At 33.7% G+C, this 20,745-nt stretch overlaps 1 protein-coding gene across 2 annotated transcripts in view; it reads left to right on the top strand.

The window, feature by feature from the left end:
• XPR1 (xenotropic and polytropic retrovirus receptor 1) overlaps window positions 1-20,745 on the top strand; it is a 112,544-nt gene that overhangs the window by 76,289 nt on the left and 15,510 nt on the right. For both annotated transcript variants that reach the window (XM_014528348.1, XM_005880229.2), the window contains 5 exons: window positions 2,339-2,529; window positions 2,725-2,904; window positions 6,561-6,732; window positions 7,872-8,066; window positions 17,782-17,948. In XM_014528348.1, the coding sequence (XP_014383834.1) occupies window positions 2,339-2,529; window positions 2,725-2,904; window positions 6,561-6,732; window positions 7,872-8,066; window positions 17,782-17,948 (905 nt within the window). The remainder of the gene's footprint in view (window positions 1-2,338; window positions 2,530-2,724; window positions 2,905-6,560; window positions 6,733-7,871; window positions 8,067-17,781; window positions 17,949-20,745) is intronic.

The raw sequence follows: 20,745 nt of genomic DNA, 5'->3' as shown, positions 1-20,745 counted from the left end.
CTATCCTTATTTATCTCCCAGCGGGTGCTTAAAAGATAACAGTGTTGAAAGAGAAACACAACAGTAGTAATGCATGTACAAGCATGATTCTTTTTTCAAACATTTACATCAAAAAAACTGTGTGCATAATTTCTGTAGTTTCTCAAAGGGACATGACCTGATATGTAATAATTTTTCTGAAATTTATGTATTTTTACTTTCATGAAAATGAAAAATTACCTGTTTAGATTTTTTTAAACTTCTCTTACAGATTCCTAATAACCTTAATTTGATATGGTAACAACATACTTGTTTCTTTGCAGTCTGTTTTTCACATAACAGTTAGAGTAGCCCATTGAAATTATCAATCTGGTCATGTCACTTATGTGTAAAATTCATTGACTTCATACATCAGAGTAAAAGCCTAAATCTTGACAAAGTACTTCAAAGTCCGACCTGATCTTCCCCTGGCTATCTTTTTACCACTTTAACTTTCATTTATTCCAATCATAGTGGCCTCGGTCTTCTTCCTGTTCCTGGAGCACGCCAGGCTCACACCTGTTGTAGGACTCTTTCCTTTCACTTGGAGCTCTATCTCTTCAGATATTCACATTATTCATTCCCTGTTTCCTTAAGGAAATGCAAATGGCCTACAAATGTCACATCCTGAGAGGTTTTCTTGACCACCCTACCTAAAATATCACCTAACATCATTCTTTATCTCCTTACCCTACATTTTTTTTTTTCCAAAAAAAAAATCACTATCTGATATTATACAGAATAGAAGTTTCTGGAGACAGGTATTTTGTCTGTTGTTCATTACTGAATCCCCAGCTCTTAGATTGGGCATAGGAGGAGATGCTATAAAATACCTAATAAATATTTGTCAAATTAAGGAAAAAATGAAGTTTTCTCAAGTAAAAGGAAAAAGAAACTGATGTATACTGAATACTCAAAATTGGCCAAACTTTGTTTTAGTCATTTAATATATGTCGTTCACAAATAATCATCTTAAACTTTTAAGAATAGATATTATCCCCATTGACAAGGAAACGGATTTAGAAAAAATAAATTATTTGCCCTAGTGTAGCTAGGATTTGAAATCTGGTTTATTGTATTTGACTCCGAAGCAAAGCTTTATTCACTCTGTATTTTTAAATTATCACATGTGCTATGTACTATAGAGAATACAAAGTTAAATAATAAATGATTATTTATAGTAAGTGTATAAGGTAGTATATAATTAAATATTAAATGTATGGTACTACTAGTACATTTTATAGTTATTTGGAAAAATTGAGAAATTATTAGCCAAATTGAAATGTTTGGCACATAGTAGGCTCAAAATGAAACATTCGTTCAATGAATTTCTGAACAGATGAGGATCTGGCTCTTAAATAATAAGTAGAATTTGAATTTTTGGAAAGAGCAAGGCCATTTTATGTATAAGGAGCAACATAAGCGAATGTGAAACACGAACTTGTTAAAAGGATAATAAAATGATAAGAATTAAAATGTTTAGGGGTACTATGAGATAAGTTTGGGAAAAATGAATTGGAGATCAGATCGTGGAGAACTTGAATTGGGAGGCTAAAGTATTTGAATGTTATTAAAGAGCTATAGAATAATAGTGATACCAAACATTTATATGGACAATAGAATGTAGTGGTTAAGAGTGTGGGCTTTGAAGCAAAACTGAGTTAAAATCCTGACTCTGCCCTATACTAGATTATTAACCCTTAGAAAATTACCTAACCTGTCACTGCTCTAGTTTTCTCATCAATCAAATAGCAATAATAGTTTTTAACTCACAGAGCCATTGAGGATTAGATGAGTTATTATATGTAAAGATACTGGGAACAATCCTTAGCACATTATAATCATTCTATAAGTATTAACTGCTGTCATTTATATCACTTCAATTTTCATATTACCATCCTGTGTACTATTTCCTTTAATTTTCACAGCAATTCTGTGAGGTAGGTATTACATATCCACTTTAATGATGGGCAAAACCAAACCAAAGAAGTTGTGTCATGTCAGAAATCTCCAGCTGACAGAACTGATGTTATAGTAGTTCTAAACTATTTTACCTTGGTTCTCTAATCTAAGAAACTAATGGAATGGTGAACTAACATGCTAATAGTCAAATTTTAGGAAAATTATTCTGGTGGGATTTTGCAGAGTGAAATGAAGATGGGAAAGAACCTAGAAGCAAATTTACAGGCTCTTGAGATAATCTAAATTTATGTTTGTTTATAAAAATTTCTATGCCAGAGCAATATCATTGAGAATTAAGAAAAAAGACAATAAAGGGGACATTATGAATATTCTAACTAATTAATTTATATTCTTTCAGCTATATTTAAACTTGAAACAGATAGAAGTATATGGCCCTTGATAAGAATCTATCGGGGTGGCTTCCTTCTGATTGAATTCCTTTTCCTACTGGGCATCAACACGTACGGTTGGAGACAGGCTGGAGTAAATCATGTGCTCATCTTTGAACTTAATCCAAGAAGCAATTTGTCTCATCAGCATCTCTTTGAGGTAATCAAAGCAAGATATAAAGTCCTACAAATATAATTTGCATTAGCTGTATAGTTGGTTTAGTGGGCACTGAAATCCACCTTCTTAAAGAGGACTACTGACTTAATAACTAAACATTTTTCTTCCATTTGTTTTATTTAAGAGATTCTGAGTAATGACAAAAATAAAATTTTTGTCTCTTCCATTTTTTATCAGATTGCTGGATTCCTTGGGATATTGTGGTGCCTGAGCCTTCTGGCATGCTTCTTTGCTCCAATTAGTGTCATCCCCACATATGTGTACCCACTTGCCCTTTATGGATTTATGTTTTTCTTTCTTATCAACCCCACCAAAACTTTCTACTATAAATCCCGGTTTTGGCTGCTTAAACTGCTGGTAAGTCCAAAAATTTGTGTATCATTTTTAGAGAGGTATATTGTATTTGTCATTGGCTTCCTCCAGGATGAAACCCAGGCTGCTTTTTTGCACAGCTCCATAAGCACAGTTCACATTGTAATCTGTGTGAGTGGCGCCCCAGCTCCAGAGTCAAAGAATGCAATATGACTGATACACCTGATGTTATACAGTGCAGCCTCTTGGCAAAAGCACAAGTGCATTTTTCCTTCTGAAAATGGAATATGAAGTGTCCAGATATTGAAATGATTTTGCTAATTAATAATAGTTCATGATTAATTTAGTTACTTCATTATTTAATCAGCTCTGGTAATATGTAGAATGCTATAAATTTCCTTTTCTTAAAAAGTGATAAAATTGTTATTTTCCTGTTAAATTGATGTAAGTAGTCTACCGTTTTTATTTTATGAAAGATTGGTTCTCTAAAAGCAATAGAAATATCTTGCCAGGTCACCAAGTTTAATTTGAGAAGCTGACTTTAATTTTTGTTTAAATAAATTTCATTTCTTCCACTTTATGTATTTCTTAATGATTGCAAAATCATGTAGTCTCAGTATTAGGATATAGAATATAGTATTAGGATATGCAGAAATGGTAGCTATATTTTTTTGGTGATAGTGTAAAGTTAGCTCTGGGAAGGTATTTATGCTTACTCCTAAATTAAACCAGCTCTATACTGAAAATCAATTGGGGATGCTTTCATATAATTATTTCTTAGATTATGAATTACAACTAACAGAAGAATAAAGATTAATAATTAAATTGACCATTCTCCATACATACTTTCAGAAGTCCCATAATTATTGCCTCACTTTTTTTTTTCACTTGATAAACTATACTTGCTTGAAAACTGTACTTTTTGTGTGTTTTTCCTTTTTGTATGCCCCTTAGGGTTAGATTTTTTTGTTTTTATTCGTAGCAATAAACTTTCCTACATATAGCATTAACTAAATTTTTTAAATCTAAAGACATAAAGTATGGCCTTCCTATTTAAAAAGTATAATAAGCATTCAACAAATAAAAAGCAACCTATGTTTGAATATAGATGAGTATTAATAGCAATCAGGAAAAGAAAATGGCTAAATCTCCTTGATTTTTTCCTCCCAAAATTAGTTGATTTTTTTTTTTTTGGAGGAGGAGGCACCTGGATCTGATTGTTTTTTATTTGTATTTCTTATTTCTTTTCCCACTAGAATTGAATTTTTATCACAAATTGAGAACCTCCCTCTTTTTCTCCAATTTTATTAAATGTAAATAAAAGAGCAAATAATTTTCTTTAAGTATAGCACCATTAGGCTTAATTTTGGGTTTGAATTCTGAGTATGGAACTTAGATGTATAAGAGTATTTTGATAAGTTATAAGTATGCCATTACCATTAATAGGTTTTATCATCATCTAGAACAGTGGTCGCCAACCTTTCGGGCCTCAGACCAGCAGTGGTCCGCAAACCACCGGTTGACGACCGCTACTCCAAAGGTTTCCTTAAACTAGCGGTCGCCAACCTTTCAGACTTCATGGACCACCAGTAGTCCACGGACCACTGGTTGGCGACCACTGATCTAGAATATTTTTTAAAAGATAAATATTTGAGGATGTGTGGTGGAGGGGGTCAGTGGGGAAAACAAACAAACAAACAAAGGGGGATATCTGTAATACTTTCAACAATAAAGGGGGAAAATGTGAGCCATTTTTCTCCCTCTTGAAATCTATACTAAAATAATTTCCAGTTAGTACAATATTATTAGACTAGAGGCCTGGTGCATGAAATTCACGTAGGGGGGGTGTAGGGGAGGTCCCTGAGCCTGGCCTGCACCCTCTTGCAGTCTGGGAGCCCTCGGGGGATGTCTGACTGCTGTGGAGGTGGGAGAGACTTCTGCCACTGCTGCTGCACTCACCAGCTGTGAGCCCTGCTTCTGGCTAAGCAGCACTCCCCCTGTGGGAACTCACCACCAGGGGGCAGCTCCTGCATTGAGCATCTGCCCGCTGGTGGTCAGTGTGCGTCATAGCAACTGGTAGTTCTGCCATTCGGTCTATTTGCATATTAGCCTTTTATTATATAGCATTACCTTTCTTATTTTGAGATTGCCATTTTATTACTAGATTTTGTGGAGTTTTATAACTGTTATTTGCATTAAAAAATGTAGTATTCTTCTGGTTACAAGGATATAACTTTGAGATTATAAACATCTATTATTCCCTGCCTCAATTATTGTGAAATCTCTATATAATTATTTTGAAATGAAGTTTGAAAGACTCAGAAAACTCAGGTATTAATATGACTGTCTAATTGCAATAACAAAGTAATATAGTTGTGTACATTGTGTTAAGTGAGCATTTCCCCTAGTGCATCATTGTTTGTTTAAATAGTAAGCTGTGATTCATGCATGACAAGTTACTCTTATTAGCAGAATGATTCCCCATTGAGTAGTCATTTATCTATACATCTGCTATGTACTAATAAATGAGGACTTGTTGATGGAATAGGTTGGCAATGGTAATATAATAAGAAATAATAGAATAAAATGTACTATCAGAAGCATTAAAATACAGAAGGAAGCATTGTGATTTGTTATATTTGTAATAATTGTTACCAAGAAAATTTTTATAGATAATTTTAATATTAATTGACCTGTCAACTTACTTAAATTCAAATCTGAGAAAACTTACTCTTAGACTTATTTCTAGCAGATTTACAAGAATGTTTCCACCCTAGTTATATTTCTCTGATATAGCTATTTTTAAAGCCTCATCCTAACATAAAATTACAGTCATCACCATGACATTAGTGAAATGAAAGTGACTTTGGTTAGAGAAGAAGGCATGCTTCAAACAATGAGATGCACCATCTTTCCCTTTCTATCGATACTTCATAGGCAAAGGAGAGCTTCGTGTTCATTTAGCAAAGTTCCCATTCCAGCTAAGATGGGAGAATATTCCAGAAATAATCATAACACATGGATCTCCTGCAAAATTTACTTTAGAGCCTAATGTTAGACATTCTATCAGTGCTTCTACCTTCTGCCACTCTCTGCTTTCGACTTCAACTCTTCACATCTCTCTGCTCTCTATTTTCTAACTGTAGCTATTCTTGCCCTCCCAGCTTTATTTCCTTTCTTTGTTATGCATTCAACTCATTCCCTTCACTTCTAATTCTCAACCTTGCCACTGTTGCCAGGTCCCTGTGTTTGTGATTGGTTCATTGGTTTTCATTTTATCAGCTAAAGCAGTGGTTCTCAACCTTCCTAATGCCACGACCCTTTAATATAGTTCCTCATGTTGTGGTGACCCCCAACCATAAAATTATTTTCGTTGCTACTTCATAACTGTAATTTTGCTACTGTTATGAATCGTCATGTAAATATCTGATATGCAGGATGTATTTTCATTGTTACAAATTGAACATAATTAAAGCATAGTGATTAATCACAAAAGCAGTATGTAATTATATATGTGTTTTCCAATGGTCTTAGGCGAGCCCTGTGAAAGGGTCGTTCGACCCCCAAAGGGGTCGCAACCCACAGGTTGAGAACCGCTGAGCTAAAGTAATCACGTTGGGTGGTCACACCTGAATTAGAGAAATTTAATATGAATTTTCTTATTTCTCTGTATTTCAATTTTTTTTTCCCCTTTCTCCCAGTTTCGAGTATTTACAGCCCCCTTCCATAAGGTAGGCTTTGCTGATTTCTGGCTGGCTGATCAGCTGAACAGCCTGTCAGTGATACTGATGGACCTGGAATATATGATCTGCTTCTACAGTTTTGAGCTCAAATGGGATGAAAGTGGGGGCCTGTTGCCAAATAATTCAAAAGGTAGAGTATGAATGCACATCCACACTACTGAACTGCCAAAGTACACCAAGAAATATTGGGAATGATAACTAAGACATTTAAGATCATCGTGAAAACTCATCCAATAATGTTACAAACTTAATTAAATGTACTTGGCACTTTTTTTAGCAATCTCTTTATCTGATATACTTTGGCTCTTAAATTATGTTATGATTTTAGCCATACATTTGCCAAGAGATTTACAACTTACACTTAAAGAATTCTAAAACTTAAAAAAAAAAAGTCCTAGTACATTGGTACTTATATCACAAATGCTTTAGTGCCAACAATTGCCATCATGGTATTGCTTTTTTTAATGATGAAAAAAATTATTATTTAGAATTGGATCGAGTGCTTTGAGATAGTCGTCTATTTTTTTTTTTTTTATCTTACTGGGAATCTTGTTTTTCTTCTGGCTCTTTTTCCCACTCTTAGTTTATACCAAGAGTTCAAGTTATTAAGGAATTTTGCCTTAATAACAAACACCAAATTTAGATACCTTATGTACCATCTGACTAACAAAAATTAATGAAGCCAGTGCCAACACATTTTCATTGATTGCCAGTGGATGACAACTGTATTGTAGGTTGATCACATCCCCAGAATTTGAAGAAAAATTGATTTATCAATTCCTTCTCATTTACTAATACAAACTTTGCTCTTAGTTTTAAAAAAAAGAGTACAGGTGCATGAATAACCTATAGTAGATATATTATAATGGTTTGGAGTTCATGAAATTGACTGGAGTCATCAGTGATATTTGTACGTTTTCCAGGTGTTTGAGATACAGAGCTAATTTTTTTTTTCTCTTTGACTAATATACTCAACTTCTAATTTTATTATGGTTTTACCACACTCCAAAGAAAGTGATTCCAGAAGAGATAGTCAGAAACCTGTGAGGGTGGGTTTTCCCACTAGGTCCTTCCTAAATATTTTACCTTCTCTCCTAGGCTTCCTTACCACTAAAAAGTTTGATACTAAAACAGTTGCAAAGAAGAAAGTGATTCTGAAACCCAGGCTCTTTGCTTTCATGGACTTGCTAGTGGTTATAGCATATGACTAAATGATGTGAACAAGTTATTTTTTTTATTGTAATCTTTTCTTCTTTGAAATCTTCACAGAACTAGAAATTTGCCACAAATATACATATGGTGTTCGGGCCATTGTTCAGTGCATTCCTGCTTGGCTTCGCTTCATCCAGTGCCTACGCCGATACCGAGACACAAAAAGGGCCTTTCCTCATTTAGTTAATGCTGGGAAATACTCTACAACTTTCTTCATGGTGACATTTGCAGCCCTTTACAGCACTCACAAAGGTATTCTATGACTGACTCGGAAGAGATTTTTAAAAAACCTTATTTTTACTACTTGAATCTGTTCCTTCCTCTGCATGCTTTTCCAGTTGTTGTGTTTTTTTACACTGAAGTTCTAGTCCCCACGGCTATACGAATTTGTTCTTGAACATAATTTTAGTCTCATTCCAATATTTACTAACAAGTACCATTAAAAAGAATCAAAGTCATCTGGAATAGAAGGATTTGTGATAACATTTGAAATCCTGAATTATGTTTAATGGGTTCAGTCTATATGAACACCTTTGGTTTTCATTTGTTTTTTTAGACTTGTTCATTAATGAGGTTGGGAAATGCTAGGTGGAAAAGAGTCCCTCTGGCAATCATGTATATTTTTAATCACTTTCCTTCACCAAGTTGTAAGGAGTGTTTCCAGCCCATTTAACTGCAAATTGAGTTCTCTGATCTCTCTAGTTTCCTATCTCCATGGCAACCAGTTATTACTTGAGACTGCTCTTCTGTTGGGAGGAGAAAAAAGCTTTTAGTTCTGAGCCACATGCAGTCACGGCTTTTGAATTTTTAACCTTTTTTGAAGAACAATCTATCAAAGATCTTGCTTCCTTTTACTAAAATGCACTCTTCCTTTGTCTATTTAAATAAGTATCAGCCCACCCTTAGAGCCTGCATTCTCTCATCAATTGATGGTAAAGAAATGTTACTAATTGAAATTATTACCATTCTTTTTAAATAGTTTGATAAATTTTTTTTGTAAAATTTTTTCAGTGATTTTTTTTTTTGAGACACAGTATTTTAGGAGCCTTAGTGTTTTAGAATTGCTACTTATCTAAAGTGTGTCTAATGGTAATGAAAGATTAGGGTGGTGTTTTTTGTTTTTTGTAAGGCTTGCAATTTGGTCCCCAGAACACTTTATGTCATAGTTGCACTTAAAAAAAAGTTTTTTTAAAAATATATTTTTATTGATTTCAGAGAAAGGAAGGGAGAGGGATTGAGAGATAGAAACTTTGATTCCATCTGCTGCCTCCTGCATGCCCCCTACTGGGAATTGAGCCTGCAACCCAGGCATGTGCCCTAACCAGGAATCGAACCTGTGACCTCCTGGTTCATGGGCCAACACTCAACCACTGAGCCACACCAGTCGGGTAACATACTTCCAGTTTTTGCAGTAGATTCTGTGATTACAGTCCTATTGGTAATGCAGCCAATAACCTTTACTACTGTGTAGGCTCTCTTGTTAGATGAGAATTTAAGTACCTCAATAAGAGAAACACCTTTTCAAAATCTTATAATTTTAGTTCTTGATGAGGAATGCTATTACTCAGTTCAGGCATGCATCATGATTTAGTTTTTACTAGAGGTTATTACTAGAGAATTTGTAAATCAGGCAACTAATTTGATAAGTAGTACTGTATGACTCAAGAACCCTTTACTTTTTTCCCATTCTGGATAAAAATAGTCCTGATACCATTTATTAAGAAACTGAAAAGCTGAATTCCTTAAATTTGCAAACACTCTAAATCTAAAAACCTAAGGCTAGAAACAGTAGTTTGGATAGTATTATGGTCTTCAGACTTTTTTTGCTCATGTACCCCTTCAAATAATTTTTTAAACTATAATTTTATTTTATTATTTTAAATAATTATTATTTAAACTATATTACTTCTTGGATATTTTTAAGTTTACACCTGAAATTTTTTATCTTAAGTTTAAATAATAACAAAAAAATGTAGTTTCCAGTGTCCTTTTGAAACAAAACTGCTAAATGTTTCTATTAAATGTATCTACGTAATTTAAATATAGAAGCATAATACTTACCATGACTTCTTTTTTAAATGAAGCAACTTTTTAAATAGTTAGAAATTTTATATCTGTTTCCCACTGAACTTTAATGTAATATATTTTTATGCTTTAATGACTTTTTCTGACATGTATATAGAAATTAAATTTTTTTCTTCCTCTTTTATAATTTTCATTGCCCTGATTATTATTTAGAGTTGATCAAAATAACATTATAAATGTATTACAAATTTTAATGATTGTTACACATAAAATCTCTATATGAGAGAAATTTATATTACTATTGCATTTTTCAGTTTTTATATAAGTAAACTCTGAGAAACTTTGTTAACATAGGTATACACATGAGAATGAAAGTTTTGTTGTTACAATATCAGTGTTTTTTAACAAATCCTGAGTTTTATGACCAAAAAAATTGCATAGTAGTATATCATCAATAACTATTTTTAGTGATCTCTCAAAGATTTTTTGTTGAAAATAAACTGAATAAAGTAAGGAATTGAACATAAACTGAATAAAAAAGGATTTGCTAACTAGTCACTAGAGCAGGGGTGGGCAAACTTTTTGACTCGAGGGCCACATGGGTTCTTAAACTGGACCGGAGGGCCGGAACAAAAGCATGGGTGGAGTGTTTGTGTGAACTAATATAAATTCAAAGTAAACATCATTACATAAAAGGGTACGGTCTTTTTTTTTTTTTTTAGTTTTATTCATTTCAAACGGGCTGGATCTGGCCCGCGGGCCGTAATATGCCCACGGCTGCACTAGAGTCATTCACTTTCTGTTTCTGGACAGTATACTAAAAAGTTTGAGTAGGATTAATCATATGATATTTAATTTTAGAACCCCCTGGTTAGCCAGACATACTCAAGATCAATTAGGAAAATAAAAATATTATTAATTTCAGTAATGTTAGTCAATGCAGCATTTTTTGATTAATTACTTTTAAATGTATTTTTGAAAACAAGCCTTGGAATTGCAGGTTCTACTCATCCAATTTATGGAGAATATCTGCCATATACTACTACCCTAATTAGAAAACCAGTTGGCCCTATCAGAAAAAGTTCTGACTTAAAATGAGCATATTTAGATATACTCCTGTGTAAACATCTCACTTCTCAGTTCTAAGTTGGGTGGGTAGGTGGTGCATAGAGAGGTTGAGCAAGCACCATTTAATATTATTGAGAATATGCTATGAGTCAGGTTGTGCTAGGCACTAAAAATAGAGCTACAAACAAAACAAATTCTTCCCCTTAAGAATTTATAATCTAGTAGGAGAAATAATCAAGTGAAAGGATAAATTGGTTGCACGACAATGTGATTGTACGTAAAACTTCTGAACTGCACACCTTAGAAATGGTTAAGATGGTAAATTTTATGCTTATGTATTTTTTACCATGATAATAATTTTTTAAAAGACATTAAAATAAAGGGTAAAGAGATAAGCAAGGTAACTGAACAGCCTACAATACAGCACAAGTCCCTAACCCAGCCTTTAGGCTTCAGGATGGGAAGTACAGAGCCGACTTCCCAGAGGTTAAGCTATATCCTATTGTTTATATTGAATTAAGGAGGATTCCAGTTGTTCCATTATGTGTTTTGCCCAAGGCCTTGCAATTTGTGAGTGTTGGAAGTATTTCTGTTCATCTTTGGCCTAAGGCTGTTTGTTTTTTTCTCTCCCCAGACAAAACCACACCTTTAAAGTATAAATAATAATGTCTATTTGGTGTACTTAACCATTTGTAAGGATTAAATAAGGTGGTAATTCACTTGAAATCACTTTATGTACTCTAAGTTGCTACATAATTGGAATTTATCATTAAATGAAATACAGTTATCTTTGCTGTATAAAGCTGGCATATGTGTGTCAAGTCTTTCTAAAAGAAACCCTTATGATCACCTTGGGTGGGGGGCTTGTATGGGGCAAGTATCAATTAGGAATGTATTTGGCTTTTTGTACAAGTAACACATGTTTACTCACTGAACTTGATTCACATGCCCCAGTCAAATTTTTTTAAAACACAAGCATTTTTTAGACAGGCCATTGGTTATATATCTTAATCATATCCCTAAATTTAAAGAAAAACACTTTTTGTAGTTGCTACATATTAAATATTTATATCACTACTTCCCCGCCCCCCCCCCAAAAAAAGCCTAAAACAGAGGGGGGAAATTTGAAAAGACAACTCAGAGGGACCAATGACAGAAAATTTAACATTGAGTGATGATCAAAAGTAGCATTTGCTTTCTGTTGTTTTCTTGGGCAGTATTCTAAGAGAAAAGGCAGGAGAAAACATAAATTTTTGAAATAATTATTGGGCCAAAAGAATAGGATCTGAATGGTTAATGAGGTAGATCTTTTTTCTATTGTGTATGAGCTATTATTGCAAAGGATAAGTTTTATGATGGGGGAAGGGTAGAAGATGGTGAAGTAACCTTGTTCAAACTCTGAGTCTTTTCAGAGAACTAGCCCACAGGAGGTACCATAGTAACAGCATCAGGGAATTTTTAAGGTATTTTTCAAAGACATGTCTTAGTTTGCCCTAGCCAGTTTGGCTCAGTGGATAGGTCGTGGATTTGATTCCGGTCAAGGTCATGTAAATTTGTAGGTTGATCCCCAGCCCCAGTCGGGGCACATGTGGGAGCAACCAATCGATGTGTCTCTCTCACATCGATGTTTTTCTTTCTCTCTATTTCTCCTCCTCCCTTCCACTCTCTCTAAAAATCAATAGGAAAATATCCTCAGGTGAAGATGGACAACAGCAGCAAAAAAGATATGTCTTAGTTTATCTGCATAATTTGTAAAAGCAGAGGCACAAACATGAACTCTGTACCTAGAATAATTTTTTAAAACGTGATGAAGGTGGTTTAGGCCCATTTTAGGGAGTCTGTGTATGATAATATTGCAGGTAGCCCTCACTTGTTGCAGTAAGAAGGAAACACATTTTAAACATTTCAGTATATTTTCTTTTCCATCATTGATTTTAGAAGCAAAGGTTTAGCCAAGCAAAGATTTAGTTAGCAGCCAATCTCCATATTTTAAGAATTCACATTTTATTACAAGCCTAAATTTGATGCCAACTTCTACAAGTTTTTGTTGGATTTGGGATTGGAAGAGTGTTTTAAATGGTTTTTGTGTGTCCTTGAGGTTTTTTGGCTTTGGCAAGGAAAAGCCTGTGGGAGGTACAATAATAGAAAAGGCCATTGTGTTGTCATTTCTACCCCGTTGATGGGGAGAGAGTGCTTCATTAGATTTTCTGTTTTTCATTTACAGTTTCTAATATTCTAAAGTATTCATACATTCGTAGTGTATTTTACTCTTTGTTGTTCTCCAAATATAAAGAAGAAAAAGCTTCTTTTAAAAATACTTCATATTTTACTTTAAATTTTATTGGAAGAGTATGCTAACAAGCATTTGCTATTACACTTTTACAAATACTTGGGGAAAACAGTCTTTGCTGACTTAACAGCTGAGTTCATTTATGTTTGCTTGTTGTTTTCTAGTGCCCAGGTCCCTTCTAGATCCCTTCATGTTTAATATTCTGGAAGGGGTGCTGTGCTCCCTAATAAGGATTCCTCAGCAGTAGTTCAGTGCCTTCAGTGCAAATAGTCGTTTCATTGTTTGAGTGAGCACACACAGTCCTGAAGTGCTTCCTCTCTGAGTATGGCCAGTTGGTTACTCTATTTCTACCTTGAATAATGGGCCACTATGCCTGAGTTTCCAAATTTTAGTCTTATTATACATAAAATAGAAACACTCATTTTAAAAATATTCTCTAGGGAAACTTTTATTCTATTAATTTTTGAAAAGACATACAAATCATTTGGGTAAATGTTTTTATTTTTGGCTTATTACTGAAAGTATCTCAAATTTTTAATGTCTGTCTGGCCTGCCCTGACAATAAATATAATGGTCACCTGAGAAGGGGTAATACATATGACCATATGTATTAACTAAGATCACCTGAAAATTAGGGAAGTATCTATATCCATTAATTTTCAGAGAGCCATATTATTTTCATAATTTAGTGGTTTGATTAGTTGGGCAATAAGAATAGAACTAAGATTTGTTGGATGTCAAGCTCATTCATAACTCAGCTTACCTATATATCTTTGGGCTTTGAAAATGGTGTTTGTTTTCTTATTTAATTCCAAATTACAAACTAATAAGCTATTACCAAAGTAGAAAGGTTTGGGTTGAAAATAATACTATTCACTTTCTCTTCACACATTGCCAATTTTTTTACTTTTAAAATATCCACCCTGAAGTATGGTTTAGGGTGACTTCCATGTGTAATTTTTCTGATTTCTTTCTTAGCACTTTTCCTGGCAAATTATTTTGCTTTACCCTTCCTATGATGGCTGTGGGTACAAAACTCTAAGAACCTTATTTTTCTTTGTTTTAGATTCAGTAGATGTCATTACCATAAATATGTCTAGTGTGAATTATGCTTCTAACATGGCAGGTGTGTAATAGAAGCTCAGGGGTAGAATAGCAATGACTTGATTTTCTGATTCTGAACATCATTAAAGTAGGCTACCAAAGTTAGCCAAGAGAGAATTAGATATAATTGCTTGCCTAAAGTGATAATATTTTTCCAGTACATTTCCTGAATACCAATGAAGGCAGATGATTTCAGGGGGGACGCACTCCTCATTTGGGAGATGGGAAAGATCAAATAAGGGTAATAATTAAAAAGAGACCAGTTCTTATCCTAGCATATGTAGATCAGGTGTATGTTAATCATTGTTTGAAGAAGTTCATAAGATAAAACATTACTTATTACAAAATACTTTGTTAAAATATTTGTGTTTTTTTAAAGTAAGTCCTTGTGTATATTTCATAGAAATTTTATAGAAATAATATAGTCTTAGAAAGGAGGGAGGCATTTGACTCATTGTACCATTTTAAGAATTATACTCTAAGGATAGGGCTTATATTTAAAAATCTAAGAGAAATTAAAGAAAATTAGCACATTGCTTTTACATTTCCCCAATAATCTCCTTTTATACAATAATTTGAACTCAGTGATTTCAGTAATTAGGAAAGAAAATCAGCTTTCATTAATAAGACTTGATATTACTTATACTTATTTGAGAAATGCTCATTTTGTTACTTCTTGATGCATGTATCTTTTACTGTATTCTCAATTCATTACTTTTTCTAGCAAACAAAATTGTTGTGTAAAGTAAATGAGATATTATATGTAAAACACTTGGCACATGGTAAGCGTTCAATTAAAAAAAGAGTTGCAAATACTGTATTATAATTTACAACTAAATTGCTTGTCTTAATCTCTTTGTATTGATCTGGTTTTGAAAATATGAGAAGAGCGTGAATTTTGTTACGTTGCTAAGTTTGTTTTATTCTTTGCAAACCATAGTAGATGAGTTATAGGATTTTTTAAAAATGCAACCATGATGCTAATAACTGAATTACATTACTAAGCTAGACCTCTCTATCAATAGAATGAGGTAAACAGGTATGTCAGAACACATCCAACTACACCTAAATAATAATAATAATAAAAAAGTTTTGTTAGGCCTTTAAGTTGATGATTAATATTACACAATGTTGTAGTATAAATATTCAACCCAATTTGCTTTTGGTGAAAAAAGTTTTTGTGGAAGTAATTTAAACCTGAAAATGTATTTTTTTTTAATCCAAGTTTGTTCACTAGAATCACTTGTGGGCTATTTTAAAAAATATTTGTTTCTTTTTCCTACCACTGACTTCCCAGGAGAAACTGATAGTTTGTGCTGCTGTATATTTAATAAAGCAGCTCTCTGGTGGGAGTGGGCGGGGGCGCCACTTATATGCAGTGCTTGCTAATTTCCATGGTATAAATACTTCCACCATAGCCAGTTTCAAGCTATTAAGATGATAACATTGAATGTTGAGAAAAGATATATAACGTTGTATAGTGTTCCCATCATATAGATAAACTAAATATATAACCTAAAAATAATAATAGCAAAATTTAGTAAGATGATTAAGAAGTGACGAATTTTGAGTTTTTATTACCTTTGTTTTTAATATAACTAATTGCAAGTTTATGTAATTTAATTTTTAATAATGACTGTGTTTACCAACCAAACTTAGAAAGTTTTTGAAAATTTAACAGTTGGTTCTCATGAGCTGGTACAAACTGACTACACAACACTGGAGCTCTGAGATATCTGTGTGTGTGTGTTTTAACCAACTAATTAATTCTGATGCAAGCATCCTGCCAAACAGCTATTTTTCTAAAATATAGTTCTGATCCTAAGGTCCAAAAAGGCATTCCATAGTTAGATACAAAATATCTTTTCCTGCCTCATTTCAAGTCTTACCCATCCCCTACACCAGTGGTTCTCAACCTTCCGGCCCTTTAAATACAGTTCTCATGTTGTGACCCAACCATAAAATTATTTTCGTTGCTACTTCATAACTATAATGTTGCTACTGTTCTGAATCGTAATGTAAATATCTGATGTGCAGGATGGTCTTAGGCAACCCCTGTGAAAGGGTCGTTCGACCGCCAAAGGAGTCGCGACCCACAGATTGAGAACCGCTGCCCTACGCCTTCTGTGTTTCACCCACACTAGGTTTAGATTATTTGCAGCTTCTCAAACACACCTTGCACTTTCATTATCTTCCTTTAGCCTTGAATGGCCTTGCCTCATCTGTCTGACTTTTGCAGTACTATTTATTTATCCTTCTAGAAATAACTCAAATGCTACTTCCTCTGATTTCCTACTGTTGGAAACATTCCAATTCTCCTTGATGTTCTCATAGTACTTTGTTTATAATTCATTTTGAGCTCAAATTTATCATCAGTAACAAATGGTTGTTTCACTTACTAGATTATAAATGGCCAAAGAGTGTCTTTGAATCATATTGTACTTAACACTTTAATACCTGAAAATGATTAATAAACATTTATTTACTTTAATAGAAAGGATTGTAGATAGTGCATTATACATTATTTACTTTCTATGCCTTTGCGAAACTAACCAAAATTTAAACTTTTTGAATTTGATGCTTTGTCTCTTTTCCCCTGATGATTCAGGACCATACTACTAGTTATATGCCTATATCCTGCACCTAAAGAACACAAATAATACCATGATGACTCTCGAACTTAACAGATAATTTCATTAGAGAACATATGAAGCACTTAAGACTAAAAAAAGACTAAATTGTATAACTATATTTGCAAATTATTTTTATTATTCGGATTTAGTGCACTTTATATTATTTTCACAATAAAGCCAAAAGTTACTTTATGGTATTCCCAGCATAAAGTCACATTGGGCCTTTGTATCAGTAAATACCTCTGTAAGAAGCAAAATATGATTTGCTTTGTGGCTTGAAAGAAATTTGCTTGTATACATGTTAAGAATAAATTTCTCATCAGTTGGTTACTTTCTGGTATTTTATCTAGAAAATTATCTCATTGTTATCACAATAAGTATTGACAAGATCTAAGTGTATGAAGGTAATATTATTCTAAAAACAATCCAAGAAATTTTTTGACGCAAATGCAGTGCATTCCTTGTTAAGTGGTATGTCATAAATTTTTTCATCTTTGACCCTAAGCTGCCACCTGATGGCAAAAATTAAAATAACATCTTTTGTAATATTAGAAGCCTCCATTGCAATTATTTAGATTTTTATGTATTTGACATAGAACCTCCAAAATTCCAAATGCACATTTGTACAAAGTTTATGACTCTTACAAGTCTTTGATGATTACTTTTTGGACTTCAGGAAAATCAGATTTTTTAATTTAACCTTTGTGCAACAATAATCCTACTAGGAGGATTTGTTTAAAATCTTACATCCTTTATGGATCTGTATAAAGAATCTATTCTTTAGTTTTATTTAATGAAGAATTTACTTGAATCGAGTAATTTTTTCCTTTCCCTTTTCTTTCTTCAGAACAAGATCACTCAGACACCAGGGTATTCTTTTACCTGTGGATTGTCTTTTATATCATCAGTTCCTGCTATACTCTCATCTGGGATCTGAAGATGGACTGGGGTCTCTTTGATAAGAATGCAGGAGAAAACACCTTTCTTCGGGAAGAGATTGTATACCCCCAAAAAGTATGTACAATGTTTGTGTTTGTTTAAGAAAACAAACAAACAAAACCTCAGGTGTACCACCAGCTAAATCCCATGCAATATATACCAAATCCCAACCTAATGTAATTATAAAAACAGCTGTTGACTAAAAAATACTGATTTGGTTATCAAAAATGTATCAAGGTGTTTACTATATGCTAAGCACTGTAAAAAAATGAAAACAGTAAAATTCTGGTTTTCAAAGAGGCCATGGACTATATTATAAACAAATAAGTAAACAGATTGCAATACCATGTAATAAAGACTAAAATAGAGGAACAAATAGCTTACTATAATTTATGATTTATTTTTGAGCATGCAATTCCCTTCACTCAAATGCCCTCTCTCCCCTTTGTCTGCCTACCAAACTCCTGTTCCTCCCTTTTAAAAGTCAGTTTTAGTTTTATTTTCTCTAAGAAGCCTTTCTTTACTTCTCTAAGCATATTTAGCTATTCATCCTAATCCCATTTTATGCTATACAAACTTCACTGTAGCAGTTATCACATTGTATTATTTGGTTAAATATCCATATCCCTCACTGCTCTGCATAGTTCCTGGTATATAGTAGACTTAATGTTTGTGGAATGAACGTATAAATACTTGACTGACAGTACTGTGAAAGCACAGGAAAGGGAGTGCCTGAGTGCTTGGTGCATCAAGAAAGTTTCTTTTATTTATTTCAACCAACCTTTGTTAAGGTGCCAATTCAACCTGAAATATATGGATAATTCCTCAGGAATTATTTTAGGATTTACCTATGTATGAATGAAAATGTGAGAGGCTGAATTAAAAAATCAAAAGATCAAGAGTATCTTTATTCAGATATTGAAAAGAAATTAAACAATGAACTGGGAATCCTGATAAGTGAATTCTAATCCAAGCTCACTCTCTAACTAGCTATATAACTTTTAGGCATCCAGACTGCAGTGTATTATCTTCTGTAAGGCAGGGTGTTACTCTAGGTCAGTGATGGCGAACCTTTTGAGCTCGGCATGTCAACATTTAAAAAAACCCTAACTTAACTCTGGTGCCGTGTCACATATAGAAATTTTTTGATATTTGCAACCATAGTAAAACAAAGACTTATATTTTTGATATTTATTTTATATATTTAAATGCCATTTAACAAAGAAAAATCAACCAAAAAAATGAGTTCGCGTCATAGGTTCGCCATCACTGCTTTAGGTCAGTGGTCGGCAAACTGCGGCTCACGAGCCACATGCGGCTCTTTCCCCTTGAGTGTGGCTCTTCCACAAAATACCACGTGCGGGTGTGCATGTACAGTGCGATTGAAACTTCGTGGCCCATATGCAGAAGTCGGTATTTTGTGAAAGAGCCACACTCAAGGGGCCAAAGAGCTGCATGTGGCTCTCGAGCTGCAGTTTGCCGACCACTGCAGGTTATCTCTTGATCTTTTCCTAATTCTAAAATTCTGTGATGAGGAGGGAAGTATAGATTAGGTCACTAATATTTTATACTATGTCAAAATGTCACCAGTACCTCAGAATGGTACTTTGAAAAGTGTGTGAATCTGTAATATTCAGTTGGGAATAGGGAAGGCTGTTTTCATGTGAATTTAAGATAAATGTTAGGAGAGTGGCTATAAAAATGATGATATGTAGTGTAACCAGATAAGCAAATGAAGGCAGAAAAGGAGATATTCGTTGACACTGATCTTTTTTTATGTAAGCTGTAGCAATAATTCCAAGGTGCAAACTTAGACTATAGGACCAAGATGTTAGACATATCTCCATAAATCTCCTTTGAAAAGAAAATCAGTAATGGTAAGCACAAGTCAGAGAGCAGACATGAGCTCAGGTAAAAATGGTCTTTTGTTGCCCACCAAATGAATGTGGCCTTATTGCTCTTTCTATTGTTCTTACCTTACTGAGAGATAGAATAATACATTTATTTATTATGCTGATTGCATAGATGAACTGTTTGTCTCTTTATGTAAATGTTAATCCATTCCTCCTTTTAAATAGTTATAACTTACTGGTTTCTATGTAATAAAATTAGTGAATAGAATCTTTCAATCAGTTTATTATTACATATATTCATGACCCTAGAAAATAAAATATATGCTTTTCTACATAATAATTTGCAAATTTGCCACATCTCTTTCAATTTTAAAACGGTAAATTTTGGATTTATTCATTCTACTTGAAAAGGGAAGAAACTATTTGTGGAGACCGGTGGAGCTTCATTTAAAAATTAAGAACATGGCTCTGAACCTTAAAATCAGTTCCTAGGGATTAACAGTGAATAATATTGAGCACCACACCCAGTCCCAGGAAGCACTTTGTTATTTAAAGAGCTAATTATTCAGGTAGTAATAATGAGTGAATCCATGAATTATGGTTCTGGTCTTTTGGCAGTGTGTACAGACTTCTGTAGCTAAAACTGGACTCCTTATTACTGGGTACTAGTACAGTTGGTTAGTCGAGTGCTGTTTTCCTCATGTAAAAATGGAACATTATTTAACTTCAGCCATGTTTGTGAAATCCAAGCCTACTTTCATCTTTTTCAAATATAGGGTAAAGCAATTTGAAAATGAAGTGCATACCCTGGCTGGTGTGACTTGGTTGGTTGGAGCATCATCCCATACACCAAAAATTGGCAGGTTTGAGTCCCAGTCAGGGCACATACCCAGATTGTGGGCCCCTGTAGGAGGAGACAACCGGCCGGTTTCTCTCATAGATGTTTCTCTGTCTCTCCCTCTCCCTCCCTTCTTTTCTCTAAAATCAATTTTAAAAAAAATAAATAATAAGAAAGTGCA

The sequence above is a fragment of the Myotis brandtii genome, unplaced genomic scaffold, assembly GCF_000412655.1.
Source record: "Myotis brandtii unplaced genomic scaffold, ASM41265v1 scaffold630, whole genome shotgun sequence".
Lineage (NCBI taxonomy): Eukaryota > Metazoa > Chordata > Mammalia > Chiroptera > Vespertilionidae > Myotis > Myotis brandtii.
Note: the sequence above shows the minus strand (reverse complement) of the source record. Positions and strands in the feature narration are given on the sequence as shown.